The 15484-nt window shown below is 45.0% G+C and overlaps 1 protein-coding gene across 2 annotated transcripts in view; it reads right to left on the minus strand.

Annotated features, from left to right (window-relative positions):
- Positions 1-15144, minus strand: part of EXO5 (exonuclease 5) — a 40785-nt gene extending 25641 nt beyond the window's left edge. The window contains exon 1 of one of the 2 annotated variants that reach the window (XM_073667813.1): positions 14903-15144. In XM_073667813.1, coding sequence (XP_073523914.1) covers positions 14903-15053 — 151 coding nt within the window. In that variant the 5' untranslated portion in view covers positions 15054-15144. The other variant, XM_073667815.1, reaches the window with a different exon arrangement.
- Between the last annotated feature and the right edge of the window lie 340 nt (positions 15145-15484).

Raw genomic sequence — 15484 nt, forward strand, 5'->3', positions numbered from 1 at the left:
CCTCCACAACAGCATCATAGGAGGAATGCCAAAGAATCATTCTTAGGGTGGCGGGGGGTGGACAATGGCCTGGAGCACTTTTCTTCCAAAGGCCAAATCAGTATTGGACGACCACGTGGCAGCTCTGCTCTATTGACGTGCTAGCCCTTTCAGCCCATGAGACCGACACTGCTCTAGTGGAACATGCCTTAAGTTTTTCTGGAAGAACCATGTTTTGGTTTTCATAAGTTCCGACAATCGCCTTTTTGATCCAGTTTGCAATTGTGTTTTTTGCTGCCTTTTTTCCCTTGTTCTGACCATAGTATTGTATAAACAAATTCTGGTGACTTCTCCAAGGACTTGTTCTTTGAAGCTCACTTACCCTCCTAGCTGTTGTAATGGTCACCAGGAAGGCCGTTTTCCAGGATAGCTTATCAATGTCTATATTTTCTATAGATCACATCTACCTATTAGGAGACCTTAAACCAGGCTCATACACAGCCCTTGCTGTCCCATCACTACTCACTTACTTGTATCACAGACAGCCTGTTTACTGACGAAGATCTGTTTGACCGAAACGTTTTTTGTAAATGAATGGACTGTATTAAAATTTCACTTCTCTAATCAAAACCTGAGTGCCGAGGCTATTCTGATATGCTATTGGGTTCGGCCCTTACTCGTGCACCATCATCCAGCAGTGCAGCGATTTGATTCTTATAGTGCACGTCTTGCTGATTTCGACAGTAGGGAAGATCTGGTTGCCATTCTCACCGATTCCGCGGAAGAATCGGCTAGGAATCCAGTAGCACTTTGCAAAAGAGGTATGGATTCCAGTATCTGTTCCCTTGGGGTACCTGCACTAATATGTTCCTCCAGTTGCTGAAGCCACTTGAACATTGATCTTGCTACGCAGGTAGACACCACATTTGCGTTTAATAACGCCTCTGAGGTTTCCCAGGATTTTTTCAGTAGGCTCTCTGTTTTGTGATCCATGGGATCTCGCAAATGGGAAGAGTCCTCGAAGGCTAAGGCAGTCTTTTTAGCCACCTTTGCTACCTGGATATCCACTCTGGGCACCTCCGTCCAGCATTTGGATATTTTTTCCTCCAGAGGGAATCTCTCCTTCAACTCCGCAGGTGTGTATAGGCGTTTTTCTGGGAGCTCCCACTCATCGATTTGACCCAGAAGCTGATATCCAGCATGACAGGGCAAACTGCAAACGTCTTGAAAAATAAGGGTCAACACTGTAAATTTTGAGTCTTTACATAAAATTTATGTACAGGTGCATCTCATTAAAGTAGGATATCATCAAAAAGTTCATTTATTTCAGTTCTTCAATACATAAAGTGAAACTCATATATTATATAGAATCATTACAAATAGAGTGATCTATTTCAAGTGTTTATTCCTGTTAATGTTGATGATTACGGCTTACAGCCAATGAAAACACAAAAGTCATTATCTCAGTAAATTAGAATACTTTATAACAACAGCTTGAAAAATTATTTTAAACTCCGAAATGTTACCCTACAGAAATGTATGTTCGGTAAATGCACTCAATACTTGGTGGCATGGCATGGAGGCGATCAGCCTGTGGCACTGCTGAGGTGTTATGGAAGCCCAGGTTGCTTTGATAGCAGCCTTCAGCTCGTCTGCATTGTTGGGTCAGGTGTCTCTCATCTTCCTCTTGACAATACCCCATAGATTCTCTATGGGGTTAAGGTCAGGCGAGTTTGCTGGCCAATCAAGCACAGTGATACTGTTGTTTGTAAACCAGGTATTGGTACTTTTGGCAGTGTGGACAGGTGCCAAGTCCTGCTGGAGAATGAAATTTCCATCTGCAAAAAGCTTGTCGGCAGAGGGAAGCATGAAGTGCTCTAAAATTTCCAGGTAGACGGCTGCACTGACTTCGGTCTTGATAAAACACAGTGGACCTACACCAGCAGATGACATGGCTCCCCAAACCATCACTGATTGTGGAAACTTCACACTAGACCTCAAGCAGCTTGGATTGTGGCCTCTCCACTCTTCCTCCAGACTCTGGGACCTTGTGGAGTGTCAATGACTGCCTTCTGGACATCTGTCAAGTCAGCAGTCTTCCTCATGATTGTGGAGCCTACTGAAACAGACTAAAGGACCTTTTTAGACGCTTAGAAAGCCTTTGCAGGTGTTTTTTATTAATTATTTTAATTTACTGAGATAGTGACTTTTGTGTTTTCATTGGCTGTAAGCCATAATCATCAACATTAACAGAAAGAAACACTTGAAATAGATCACTGTGTTTGTAATGACACTATATAATATATGAGTTTCACTTTTTGTATTGAAGAACTGAAATAAATTAACTTTTTGATGATATTCTAATTTAGTGAGATGCACCTGTATTTGTCAACAAAAATGTAAAAACTTTTGCAAAATGAAATGATAATTGTACTTCAGTAACTATAGAAACATCAGTCTAAAAGATCTAAAAGCACTGAAACAAAAAACTTTGTGAATGTGAATCACATCTCTCTTCAGAACAGGACCCCACAGCTACGGTTAGTGGGGAGATGGTCGAATTCTCATATAAATGAATGGAAATTCCAACCCACTGTCCCCTGACAGCGTCCCACTACATTTATGGCATGTTCTGTGCCATAAATGTATGACATGGCAATAATCCTTTATGTGCGTACCCAGTGGAGTAACTACAGTCTGATGGGCCTTGGCACAAGATTTGGCCCAGGCCCCCCTCCCCCATCCTGTACAGTGGGTACGGAAAGTATTCAGACCCCTTTAAATTTTTCACTCTTTGTTTCAGTGCAGCCATTTGGTAAATTCTAAAAAGTTCATTTTTTTTCTCATTAAACTGAAATATGACATGGTCATAAGTATTCAGACCCTTTGCTCAGACACTCATATTTAAGTCACATGTTGGCCTTTTCCTTGCGATCCTTCTTGAGATGGTTCTACTCCTTCATTGGAGTCCAGTTGTGTTTAATTAAACTGATAGGACTTGATTTGGAAAGGCACACACCTGTCTATACAAGACCTCACAGCTCACAGTGCATGTCAGACCAAATGAGAATCATGCGCTCAAAGGAACTGCCCAAGGAGCTCAGAGACAGAATTGTGGCAAGGCACAGATCTGGCCAAGGTTACAAAAGAATTTCTGCATTACTCAAGGTACATAAGAGCACAGTGGCCTCCATAATCCTTAAATGGAAGAAGTTTGGGACCACCAGAAGTCTTCCTAGACCTAGCAGTCCAGCCAAACTGAGCAATCGTGGGAGAAGAGCCTTGGTGAGAGAGGTAAAGAAGAACCCCAAGATCAGTGTGGCTGAGCTCCAGAGATGCAGTAGGGAGATGGGAGAAAGTTCCACAAAGTCAACTATCACTGCAGCCCTCCACCAGTTGGGCCTTTATGGCAGAGTGGCCAGACGGTAGCCCCTCCTCAGTGTAAGACATATGAAAGCCTGCATAGAGTTTGCTCAAAAACACATGAAGGACTCCCAGACTAGGAGAAATAAGATTCTCTGGTCTGATGAGACAAAGATAGAACTTTTTGGTGATAATTCTAAGCGGTATGTGTGGAGAAAACAAGGCACTGCTTATCACCTGCCCAATTCAATCCCAACAGTGAAACATGGTGGTGGCAGCATCATGCTATGGGGTGTTTTGCAGCTCCAGGGACAGGGCGACTGATTGCAATTGAAGGAAACATGAATGCGGCCAAGTACAGAGATATCTTGGATGCAAACCTCTTCCAGAGTGCACTGGACCTCAGACTTGGCCGAAGATTCACCTTCCAACAAGACAATGACCCTAAGCACACAGCTAAAATTACAAAGGAGTGGCTTCAGAACAACTCTGTGACCATTCTTGACTAGCCCAGCTAGAGCCCTGACCTAAACCCAATTGAGCATCTCTGGAGAGACCTGAAAATGGCTGTCCACCAACGTTCACCATCCAACCTGATCGAACTGGAGAGGATCTGCCAGGAAGAATGGCAGAGGATCCCCAAATCCAGGTGTGAAAAACTTGTTGCATCATTCCCAAGAAGACTCATGGCTGTACTAGCTCAAAAGGGGGCTTCTACTCAATACTGAGCAAAGGGTCTGAATACTTATGACCATGTGATATTTCAGTTTTTCTTTTTTAATAAATTTGCAAAAATTTCTACATTTCTGTTTTTTTTCAGTCAAGATGGGGTGCAGAGTGTACTTTAATGAGGAAAAAAAATAACTTTTTAGAATTTACCAAATGGCTGCAATGAAATAAAGAGTGAAAAATTTAAAGGGGTCTGAATACTTTCTGTACCCACTGCATGTATAATATATATATCCTGGTATATATATCCCCTATCCTCGGCCCCATCCTGGTATATGTCTCCTGTTTTGTCACTGTTCTTTAATGTATCGAAAAAATAAATCAATATACTCACCTTCCCTCCGCTCCCCTGCCACGCAGCGTCATCGTCTGAAGCCAGCAGCGGACTTCAGCTTGCAAGTGACAGAAGTGCATGACGTCACTGCCATGCGCCCCCGAACACGTGAACGCCGATGCTGGCCTCTGATTGGCTGGCAGCGTGTATTGCCGCGCACGGACCCGCTAGGGTAGCACACACACAGCACACCGACCCATGTTATTCAATAGGGCTATTCAGATGAACGATTTTTCTCAAGGTCCGACTGTTAAAGAGGTGGAGAATGGCAGTGCGCGCCATTTCTTGGGTATTTCGGATGAGATTCACCAATACCAGTCTATGGGCGTGTTAAGAAAAAAATTGGATCCCACAAAGAATATCCAAATAACATCAGATTCTTACGGACACATTTCTATTCTAAACAGGAAACTGGAATTGATCACGAACATTTGTTAATGTAGATGTATAACACGGCACAAGGACGGCACACGATGTATAACACGGACACAAGGACGGCACAGACATATAACACGGACACAAGGACGGCACACAGATATACAACACGGGCACAAGGACGGCACATGATGTATAACACGGACACAAGGACAGCACACAGACATATAACAAGGACGGCACACGATGCATAACACGGGCACAAGGACGGCACACAATGTATAACACGGACACAAGGACAGCACACAGACATATAACACGGACACAAGGACAGCACACAGACATATAACAAGGACGGCACACGATGTATAACACGGGCACAAGGACGGCACACAATGTATAACACGGGCACAAGGACGGCACACAATGTATAACACGGGCACAAGGACGGCACACAATGTATAACACGGACACAAGGACAGCACACAGACATATAACACGGACACAAGGACAGCACACAGACATATAACACGGACACAAGGACGGCACACGATGTATAACACGGACACAAGGACGGCACACAGACATATAACACGGACACAAGGACGGCACACGATGTATAACACGGACACAAGGACGGCACATGATGTATAACACGGACACAAGGACAGCACACAGACATATAACAAGGACGGCACACGATGTATAACACGGGCACAAGGACGGCACACAATGTATAACACGGGCACAAGGACGGCACACAATGTATAACACGGGCACAAGGACGGCACACAATGTATAACACGGACACAAGGACAGCACACAGACATATAACACGGACACAAGGACAGCACACAGACATATAACACGGACACAAGGACGGCACACGATGTATAACACGGACACAAGGACGGCACACAGACATATAACACGGACACAAGGACGGCACACGATGTATAACACGGACACAAGGACGGCACATGATGTATAACACGGACACAAGGACAGCACACAGACATATAACACGGACACAAGGACGGCACACGATGTATAACACGGGCACAAGGACGGCACACGATGTATAACACGGGCACAAGGACGGCACACAGACATATTGTTAGAACCTTGCTCTTAGGTTTTTTCCTTTGCTGGTCACATGACCTCGTTGGCCTATTTAATCCTGCTCCGCCCTTCTGGCTTTGCTGGACTTCATTGTATAACTACTTTCTAGCTAGCCTGTGCTCTGTATCTAACTCTGTTAGTTTGCTTGGTCTACGGACCTCAGTGTTCTATATATTTTGTTTGTTTGTCTGTCTGCTACTATTTCTGTTAGGAGGTGTCCCATTTTCCTCCCAGTCCTTAGTACTTGTAGGGATTCCTTCCCCACATCTATAGGTCTCCGTACAGACTAGCTTAGGACTTTAGCAGGTCTGATCGCAGGATCAGGTTCCCTGTTACATCGTAGGGATTCAGCTGAGTTCTATCGTAGGGACAGATTTCCTCTCTTTCCTTAGCTCTGGTAGCAGAACATAACAGTAAGTCCAGCCTGCAAATTCTCTAAGGAAAGATTTTTCTGTTCCATCATGGTGTCGGTTCAGGATTTGGCTCATCGCCTGCAGGGACTCTCTCTGGAGGTGGCCGAGCTCCGTCAGCACGTGAGTAACTGTCCTGGAGCACATTTCTTGGAGCCTAAGGTATGTTTGCCGGATTTATTTTTTGGTGAACACCGAGAATTTTTTTCATTTAAAAATGCTTGCTTATTGTATTTTCGTTTGAGACCCAAGTCCTCTGGGGATGAATCCCAGCGCATAGGGTTCATAATGTCACTTTTGCGCAAAGAGCCTCAGGAGTGGGCCTTTTCTTTGCAACCTAGTGATACATGCTTCAGATCAGTGGATAGTTTTTTTTCTGCTTTGGGACTATTATATGATGATCCTGACCGTGTCGCATTAGCTGAGACTGAGTTAAGACGTTTGAGACAGGGATCAGGTAATGTGGAAAAATATTGTACTCATTTCCGTCGTTGGTCTACTCAAACAGGGTGGAACGATTCTGCTCTGAAAAGTCTATTTCTTGCTGGGCTCAATGAAAGGGTTAAAGACCTGCTAATTGCTTATCCTACACCTGAAGATTTGCAACAGGCTATGCAATTAGCTATACGGGTGGATAGGAGACTGCGTGCAAGGGTTAATGAGAGCAAATCCTTTGCTATGTCAGTTTCTGGTTATGAGAATGTGTGTACTAACAGTGGTGAATCGATGGAGATTGGATCGGTGGCACCTCGCTCTCAAGAAAAAGACCGTCGATTTTCTGAAGGCTTGTGTTTCTATTGCGGAAAATCTGGTCATTTGATTAAAGGCTGTGAGCTTCGTATGAAGAAAGAAAAAAAAAAAGGTCAGTCATGCCCGTATTGCCTGTTTAAATTCCAAGGGTGTATTTTTAGCTGCTTCCACGATTGCTCAGGAAAAATTAATGTAATTTCGGGTGTTTGTTGATTGCGGATCTACTCTGAATGTAATTGATGGGGGATTCTTGGAAAGACTCAATTTAAAACCCGAACCTTTATCATCCCCCATTGCTGTGGTTTCTGTGGATGGTTCCCCTTTGAAGAATATTACTCTCAAGGTCTGTGAATTTCCTCTCACTATTAATGGTGTTCACCATGAGAAATTGGATTTGGTAGTTTTGAATAACTTGCCTTCTCCAGTAATATTGGGATTGCCCTGGTTAAAATTTCACAATCCTGTACTGGATTGGTCTACCAATGAAATTAAATCCTGGAGCCATAAATGTTATGACAAGTGTTGTAACGGGCGTATTGCAGCTTTGGATAGGGGAGAATTGCCTGTTCCTATTCAGGATTTTTGGAGAGTTTTTTCTGAGAAGGAATCGCAGGTTTTGCCTCCCCATAGAGACTATGATTGTTCTATTGAATTTGTCCCTGGAGCGACTCTTCCTAAAAGTCGTTTATTTAACCTTACTATTCCTGAGAGGAAGGCTTTGGATGAATACATACAGACAAGTTTGGCCGCCGGTCACATTAGGCCCTCTAAGTCTCCTGTGGCGGTTGGATTTTTTTTTGTAAAAAAAAAGGACGGCGGTTTACGTCCTTGTCTGGATTTTCGTGAGATTAACAAAATTACTGTACGCAATCCTTACCCACTGCCATTGATTCCTGATCTGTTTAACCAGTTAATGGGGGCCAAGTGGTTCTCTAAAATTGACCTTAAGGGGGCATACAATCTTTTGCGCATGAAGGAGGGTGACGAATGGAAGACTGCTTTTAACACTCCTGTGGGTCATTTTGAGAATCTGGTTATGCCTTTTGGTCTTACTAATGCTCCTGCATTTTTTCAGAATCTTATTAATGACATCCTTAGACCTTTGATCGGCAAAAATGTGGTTGTGTATTTGGATGACATTTTGATTTATTCGCCGGATCTGGAGTCTCATTGGCGGAGCGTACGTGAGGTATTACAATTGTTAATGGACAATTCGCTTTTTGCTAAGCTGGAGAAATGCGAGTTCGCTGTACAGAGAATTAGTTTTTTGGGTTACATTATCTCCAGCGAAGGTTTTGAGATGGACCCGGTTAAAGTTCAAGCTGTACAGGAATGGCCTAGGCCTATTGGTTTGAAATCGATACAGAGGTTTTTAGGTTTCGCCAATTATTACAGAAAATTCATAAAAAAATTTTCTAGTATTGTCAAACCTCTGACCGATCTCACCAGGAAAGGTGCTGATGCGGTTCAGTGGTCTTCTGAGGCCATTGAAGCTTTTGTGTATCTCAAGGAGAGGTTCACCTCTGCTCCCATCCTTATGCAGCCTGATGTGACTAAGCCGTTTTTGGTTGAGGTTGATGCTTCTTCGGTGGGGGTTGGCGCAGTATTGTCTCAGGATAACGGGGATGGATTACATCCCTGTGCCTTTTATTCAAAAAAATTTTCGGAGACTGAACTGAATTACGATATTGGTAATCGGGAATTATTGGCTATTAAACTCGCATTTGAACACTGGCGCCACTTCTTGGAAGGTGCGGAATTTCCCGTTCAGGTTCTTACGGATCATAAAAATCTGATATATCTTGATGCTGCCAAGCGCCTGAATGCCCGTCAGGCTAGGTGGGCACTGTTTTTCTCGCGGTTTAATTTCTCCGTTACTTACATCCCTGGTACTAAGAATGTTAAGGCGGATGCCTTGTCTCGCAGTTTTTCTCCCATAGTCGGTGCTGAGAAAGAGGAGAACATTTTACAAGAAGGTGTTGTGATAGCTGCTTTGGACTCCGTTTTGGAAGACGAGATTCTTAAAGCACAGGAGAATGCCCCATCTAACACTCCTCATGGGAGGTTGTTTGTGCCTGGGACCTTTAGGAGAGATTTGTTTATTGAGTGTCACGAATCTCGGTTGGCAGGTCATCCCAGAATCTCTGAGATCAAGAGACTGGTGGGTCGCAGTTTTTGGTGGCCTGGATGGCAGAAGGAAGTCATTAAGTGGGTGCGTCAATGTACTATATGTGCTAGATCTAAGTCCTCACATACTCCTGCTGCGGGGTTGCTTTGTCCTTTGGAGGTTCCTAGTGCTCCTTGAACACATTTGGCTATGGACTTTATAACTGACCTTCCCCCCTCTGAGGGTTTTACTGTCATCTGGGTGGTCGTGGACCGTTTTAGCAAGATGTGTCACTTGGTTCCCTTCGTCAAACTGCCCTGCGCTAAAACTCTCGCTAAGGCCTTTGTCAAGGAAATTGTCAGACTTCATGGCGTTCCTACTGACATTGTTTCTGATAGGGGTCCTCAGTTCGTGGCTCGTTTTTGGCGTGCCTTTTGTGACAGGTTGGGAGTTCATCTGTCGTTCTCGTCCGGATATCATCCTGAATCTAATGGCCAGACAGAAAGGAAAAACCAGGATGTTGAGCAGTTCTTGCGTTGTTTTGTGGCAGACAATCAAGAGGGGTGGTCTGAGTTTCTGCCACTTGCTGAATTTGCTCTGAACAATCATACATCTTCTTCTGCTGGTTGTTCGCCTTTTTTTTGTTGTTCTGGGAGACATCCGTCGTTTGGGTCGTTCTCCAAGTTGGGATCTGCCGTGCCTGAGGAGGAGAATTTTTCCGGTGATTTGGAGAGAGTTTGGACGGATGTGCGTGGTAATCTTCAGGAGGCCAACAGAAAATCTAAAGACTACTTTGATAGGAAACGACAGGAGGTTTTGTTCGCTGTTGGTGACATGGTTTGGTTGTCCTCTAGGAATCTGCGCTTGAGGATTCCTTCTAAGAAATTGGGTCCCAAGTTTGTAGGGCCCTTTAAGGTGCTTCAGGTTGTCAACCAATCTGCTGTTAGGTTGGAGGTTCCTACCTCCTGGAGAATTAATCCGGTATTTCATGTCTCTCTGTTAAAAAAAGCTGTTGTGTCGGATGGTGACGCCTCTGCCTCTGTTCCTCCGGTGGTGGTGGACGGGGAATATGAAATTTCTCGCATCCTTAACTCTAGACGGTATAGAGGTAGTTTGCAGTATCTGGTGGCCTGGAAAGGTTTCGGACCCGAGGATAACTCTTGGGTGAGGTCAGATGATGTTTCCGCGTCCAGACTTATCAGAGCGTTTCACAGGAGATTTCCTGATAAGCCTGGTCCTAGGGGATCCGGAGGATCCTCTTAGAAGGGGGGGTACTGTTAGAACCTTGCTCTTAGGTTTTTTTCCTTTGCTGGTCACATGACCTCGTTGGCCTATTTAATCCTGCTCCGCCCTTCTGGCTTTGCTGGACTTCATTGTATAACTACTTTCTAGCTAGCCTGTGCTCTGTATCTAACTCTGTTAGTTTGCTTGGTCTACGGACCTCAGTGTTCTATATATTTTGTTTGTCTGTCTGCTACTATTTCTGTTAGGAGGTGTCCCATTTTCCTCCCAGTCCTTAGTACTTGTAGGGATTCCTTCCCCACATCTATAGGTCTCCGTACAGACTAGCTTAGGACTTTAGCAGGTCTAATCGCAGGATCAGGTTCCCTGTTACATCGTAGGGATTCAGCTGAGTTCTATCGTAGGGACAGATTTCCTCTCTTTCCTTAGCTCTGGTAGCAGAACATAACACATATAACACGGGCACATGGACGGCACACGGACATATAACACGGGCACAAGGACGGCACACGGACATATAACACGGGCACAAGGACGGCACATGATGTATAACACGGGCACAAGGACAGCACACGATGTATAACACGGGCACAAGGACGGCACACGATGTATAACACGGGCACAAGGACGGCACACGATGTATAACACGGGCACAAGGACGGCACATGATGTATAACACGGGCACAAGGACGGCACACAATGTATAATACGGACACAAGGACGGCACACAATGTATAACACGGACACAAGGACGGCACACGATGTATAACAAGGGCACAAGGACGGCACATGATGTATAACATGGACACAAGGACGGCACATGATGTATAACACGGACACAAGGACGGCACACGATGTATAACACGGATGAAAATCGTGTGAGTTTTCTGGATTCCATACGCTATTCTACAGCCGGCCTATATGCCAGCACCCAAGTTTTTCCATAAGGCTATGGGCCAAGCATCACATGGTCTCCGAGGCCTCGGCTACTTCCCATCATGCACCCTGGTGCCATCGCTTAAAGGGAATGTGTCACCCCCTGGGCGATATCAGACCTGTACTATGGGCATACAGGTGATATAAAAGTAAATCTATACTTACCTGTATGGCCCATAGCAGAGGTCTGATTGCAGAGAAAAGCGTTTTAATCAATTCTGTTATGTACAGGCTTGGTGTCCGGGGGACGAGAAGAAATCCCCACCTATATGCTTATTATTCCCCAAATCCCACCTATATGCTTAATTATCATATCTCCCACCTCCCTTGCATGTCACAAGGCCCTGAGACGGGGGAAGGGGGGCATATGATAAATACACACATAGGTGGGTATTTCAGGGAATAGTAAGCACATAGGATGGGATTTGGGGGAATAATAAGCACATAGGCGGGGATTTGGGGAATAGTAAGCACATAGGCGGGGATTTCAGGGAATAGTAAGCACATAGGATGGGATTTGGGGGAATAGTGAGCACATAGGCGGGGATTTGGGGAATAGTAAGCACATAGGCGGGGATTTGGGGAATAGTAAGCACATAGGCGGGGATTTGGGGAATAGTAAGCACATAGGCAGGGATTTGGGGAATAGTAAGCACATAGGCAGGGATTTGGGGAATAGTAAGCACATAGGTGGGGATTTGGGGGAATAGTAAGCACATAGGTGGGGATTTGGGGGAATAGTAAGCACATAGGTGAGGATTTGGGGAATAGTAAGCACATAGGTGAGGATTTGGGGAATAGTAAGCACATAGGCGGGGATTTGGGGAATAGTAAGCACATAGGTGGGGATTTGGGGAATAGTAAGCACATAGGTGGGGATTTGGGGAATAGTAAGCACATAGGCGGGGATTTGGGGAATAGTAAGCACATAGGCGGGGATTTGGGGAATAGTAAGCACATAGGCGGGGATTTGGGGAATAGTAAGCACATAGGCGGGGATTTGGGGAATAGTAAGCACATAGGTGGGGATTTGGGGAATAGTAAGCACATAGGCGGGGATTTGGGGAATAGTAAGCACATACGTGGGGATATGGGGAATAGTAAGCACATAGGCGGGGATTTGGGGAATAGTAAGCACATAGGCGGGGATTTGGGGAATAGTAAGCACATAGGTGGGGATTTGGGGAATAGTAAGCACATAGGCGGGGATTTGGGGGAATAGTAAGCACATAGGTGGGGATTTGGGGAATAGTAAGCACATAGGTGGGGATTTGGGGAATAGTAAGCACATAGGCGGGGATTTGGGGAATAGTAAGCACATAGGCGGGGATTTCAGGGAATAATAAGCATATAGGTGGGGATTTGGGGAATAGTGAGCACATAGGTGGGGATTTGGAGGAATAATAAGCATATAGGTGGGGATTTGGGGAATAGTGAGCATATACAGTGCCTACAAGTAGTATTCAACCCCCTGCAGATTTAGCTGGTTTGATAAGTTGCAAATAAGTTAGAGCCTTCAAACTGCAAACGAGAGTAGGTTTTATGAACGGAAGCATAAATCTTACAAACCAAAAAGTTATGTTGCTCAGTTGAATTTTATTAAATTTTAAACATAAAAGTGTGGGTCAATTATTATTCAACCCCTATGTTTAATATTTTGTGGAATAACCCTTGTTTGCAATTACAGCTAATAATCGTCTTTTATAAGACCTGATCAGGCCGGCACAGGTCTGTGGAGTTATCTTGGCCCACTCCTCCATGCAGATCTTCTCCAAGTTATCTAGGTTCTTTGGGTGTCTCATGTGGACTTTATTCTTGAGCTCCTTCCACAAGTTTTCAATTGGGTTAAGGTCAGGAGACTGACTAGGCCACTCCAACACCTTGACTTTTTCCCTCTTGAACCAGGCCTTGGTTTTCTTGGCTGTGTGCTTTGGGTCGTTGTCTTGTTGGAAGATGAAATTACGACCCATCTTAAGATCCTTGATGGAGGAGCGGAGGTTCTTGGCCAAAATCTCCAGGTAGGCCGTGCTATCCATCTTCCCATGGATGCAGACCAGATGGCCAGGCCCCTTGGCAGAGAAACAGCCCCACAGCATGATGCTGCCACCACCATGCTTGACTGTAGGGATGGTATTCTTGGGGTCGTATGCAGTGCCATCCAGTCTCCAAACGTCACGTGTGTGGTTGGCACCAAAGATCTCGATCTTGGTCTCATCAGACCATAGAACCTTGAACCAGTCTGTCTCAGAGTCCTCCAAGTGATCATGAGCAAACTGTAGATGAGCCTTGACATGACGCTTTGAAAGTAAAGGTACCTTACGGGCTCGTCTGGAACGGAGACCATTGCGGTGGAGTACGTTACTTATGGTATTGACTGAAACCAATGTCCCCACTGCCATGAGATCTTCCCGGAGTTCCTTCCTTGTTGTCCTTGGGTTAGCCTTGACTCTTCGGACAAGCCTGGCCTCGGCACGGGAGGACACTTTCAAAGGCTGTCCAGGCCGTGGAAGGCTAACAGTAGTTCCATAAGCCTTCCACTTACGGATGATGCTCCCAACAGTGGAGACAGGTAGGCCCAACTCCTTGGAAAGGGTTTTGTACCCCTTGCCAGCCTTGTGACCCTCCACGATCTTGTCTCTGATGGCCTTGGAATGCTCTTTTGTCTTTCCCATGTTGACCATGTCTGAGTGCTGTTCACAAGTTTGGGGAGGGTCTTAAATAGTCAGAAAAGGCTGGAAAAAGAGATCTTTAATCCACACATGTGAAGCTCATTATTCTTGGTGCCTGAACTACTTCTTAATACTTTAGGGGGACCAAACAGAATTCTTGTGGTTTGAGGGGTTGAATAATAAATGACACTCTGAATTAACTTTTAACGTTTTAAAAAAAAAACAAAAAAAAAAACAAAAACAAAAGTTGCTGCAGTGCATTTCCCACTTCCAGGCTGATCTACAGTACAAATGTCACAATGCCAAGTTAATTCCGCATGTGTCAACCAGCTAAATCTGCAGGGGGTTGAATACTACTTGTAGGCACTGTAGGTGGGGATTTGAGGAATAGTGAGCACATAGGCAGGGATTTGGGGGAATAATAAGCACATAGGTGGGGAATTCTTCCCATGCCCTGGACACGAAGCCTGTACAAAACAGAATTGATTAAAACGCTTTTCTCTGCAATCAGACCTCTACTATGGGCCATACAGGTAAGTATAGATTTACTTTTCTATCACCTGTATGGCCATAGTAGAGGTCTGATATCTCCCTGTGGGTGACAGATTCCCTTTAAGGGGAAAAAAGAAGCACAGATCCCCAACTCCCAATGTAAAGGAGAACCTGACATTGATTTCCTGTTGTTATTGATACACAGAGCTCCAGTCACACTAATGTAATAACGTGGATTTACCGCAGTCAGCACAATGTGAACACACGCTGTATCAGCCTCAGGAGAAACTCCAGGAGGTGCGCACATGACAGCGCCGGGGGTCACATGACAGCGCCAAGTCCGGACTTGTCTTGGCGAGAGCCTGAACCCCGCCTCTCCAGTGACGTCACTCACCAATCTCCGCCGCATCCTGGAGCTGCAGGAGCTCAGAGTCACTGATGTCTGAGAAGGAGTCTTCATTCTCCTCACACGGTGCCCGGTCCGCCCGTCCTGCAGCGTCCGCCTCTGTTACCGGGGGTGCGGTGTAGTTACCGGAGCCACTCATGATGCGCTCCCTCCCGAAATGAAGACGCTACAACCTGGAGTGACGCGTGTGGGCGTGTCCAGGGTCACGTGGTGTAAACAGCAGTATGTGTTTTCATAATAGAAGAATTGTGTTCATCTTTCTCCAATAGAAATCTCCACTCTATGTATACAGCGTGTAGGGTATATAGTGTACGGAGTGTATAGCTGTAGAGTGTGAAGGGTGTGCAGGGTATAAATATATAGTGTATATGTACAGTGTGTAAGAGCCAAAGGTGTGCAGGATATATATAAATATATATATATATATATTAGTGTGTAAGTATATAGTTGTATATGTAGAAAGTGTGTAGAAGTATGCAGTGTATAGGTGTACAATGTATAGTGTATGGTGATCAGTGTGTTGGTGTATAGTGTACAATGATAGGCCTCAGCCACTGACTTCCCTAAAAA

The sequence above is a fragment of the Phyllobates terribilis genome, unplaced genomic scaffold (genome assembly GCF_046119375.1).
Source record: "Phyllobates terribilis strain yellow unplaced genomic scaffold, ASM4611937v1 Scaffold_2__4_contigs__length_985480577, whole genome shotgun sequence".
Taxonomy (NCBI): Eukaryota; Metazoa; Chordata; class Amphibia; order Anura; family Dendrobatidae; genus Phyllobates; species Phyllobates terribilis.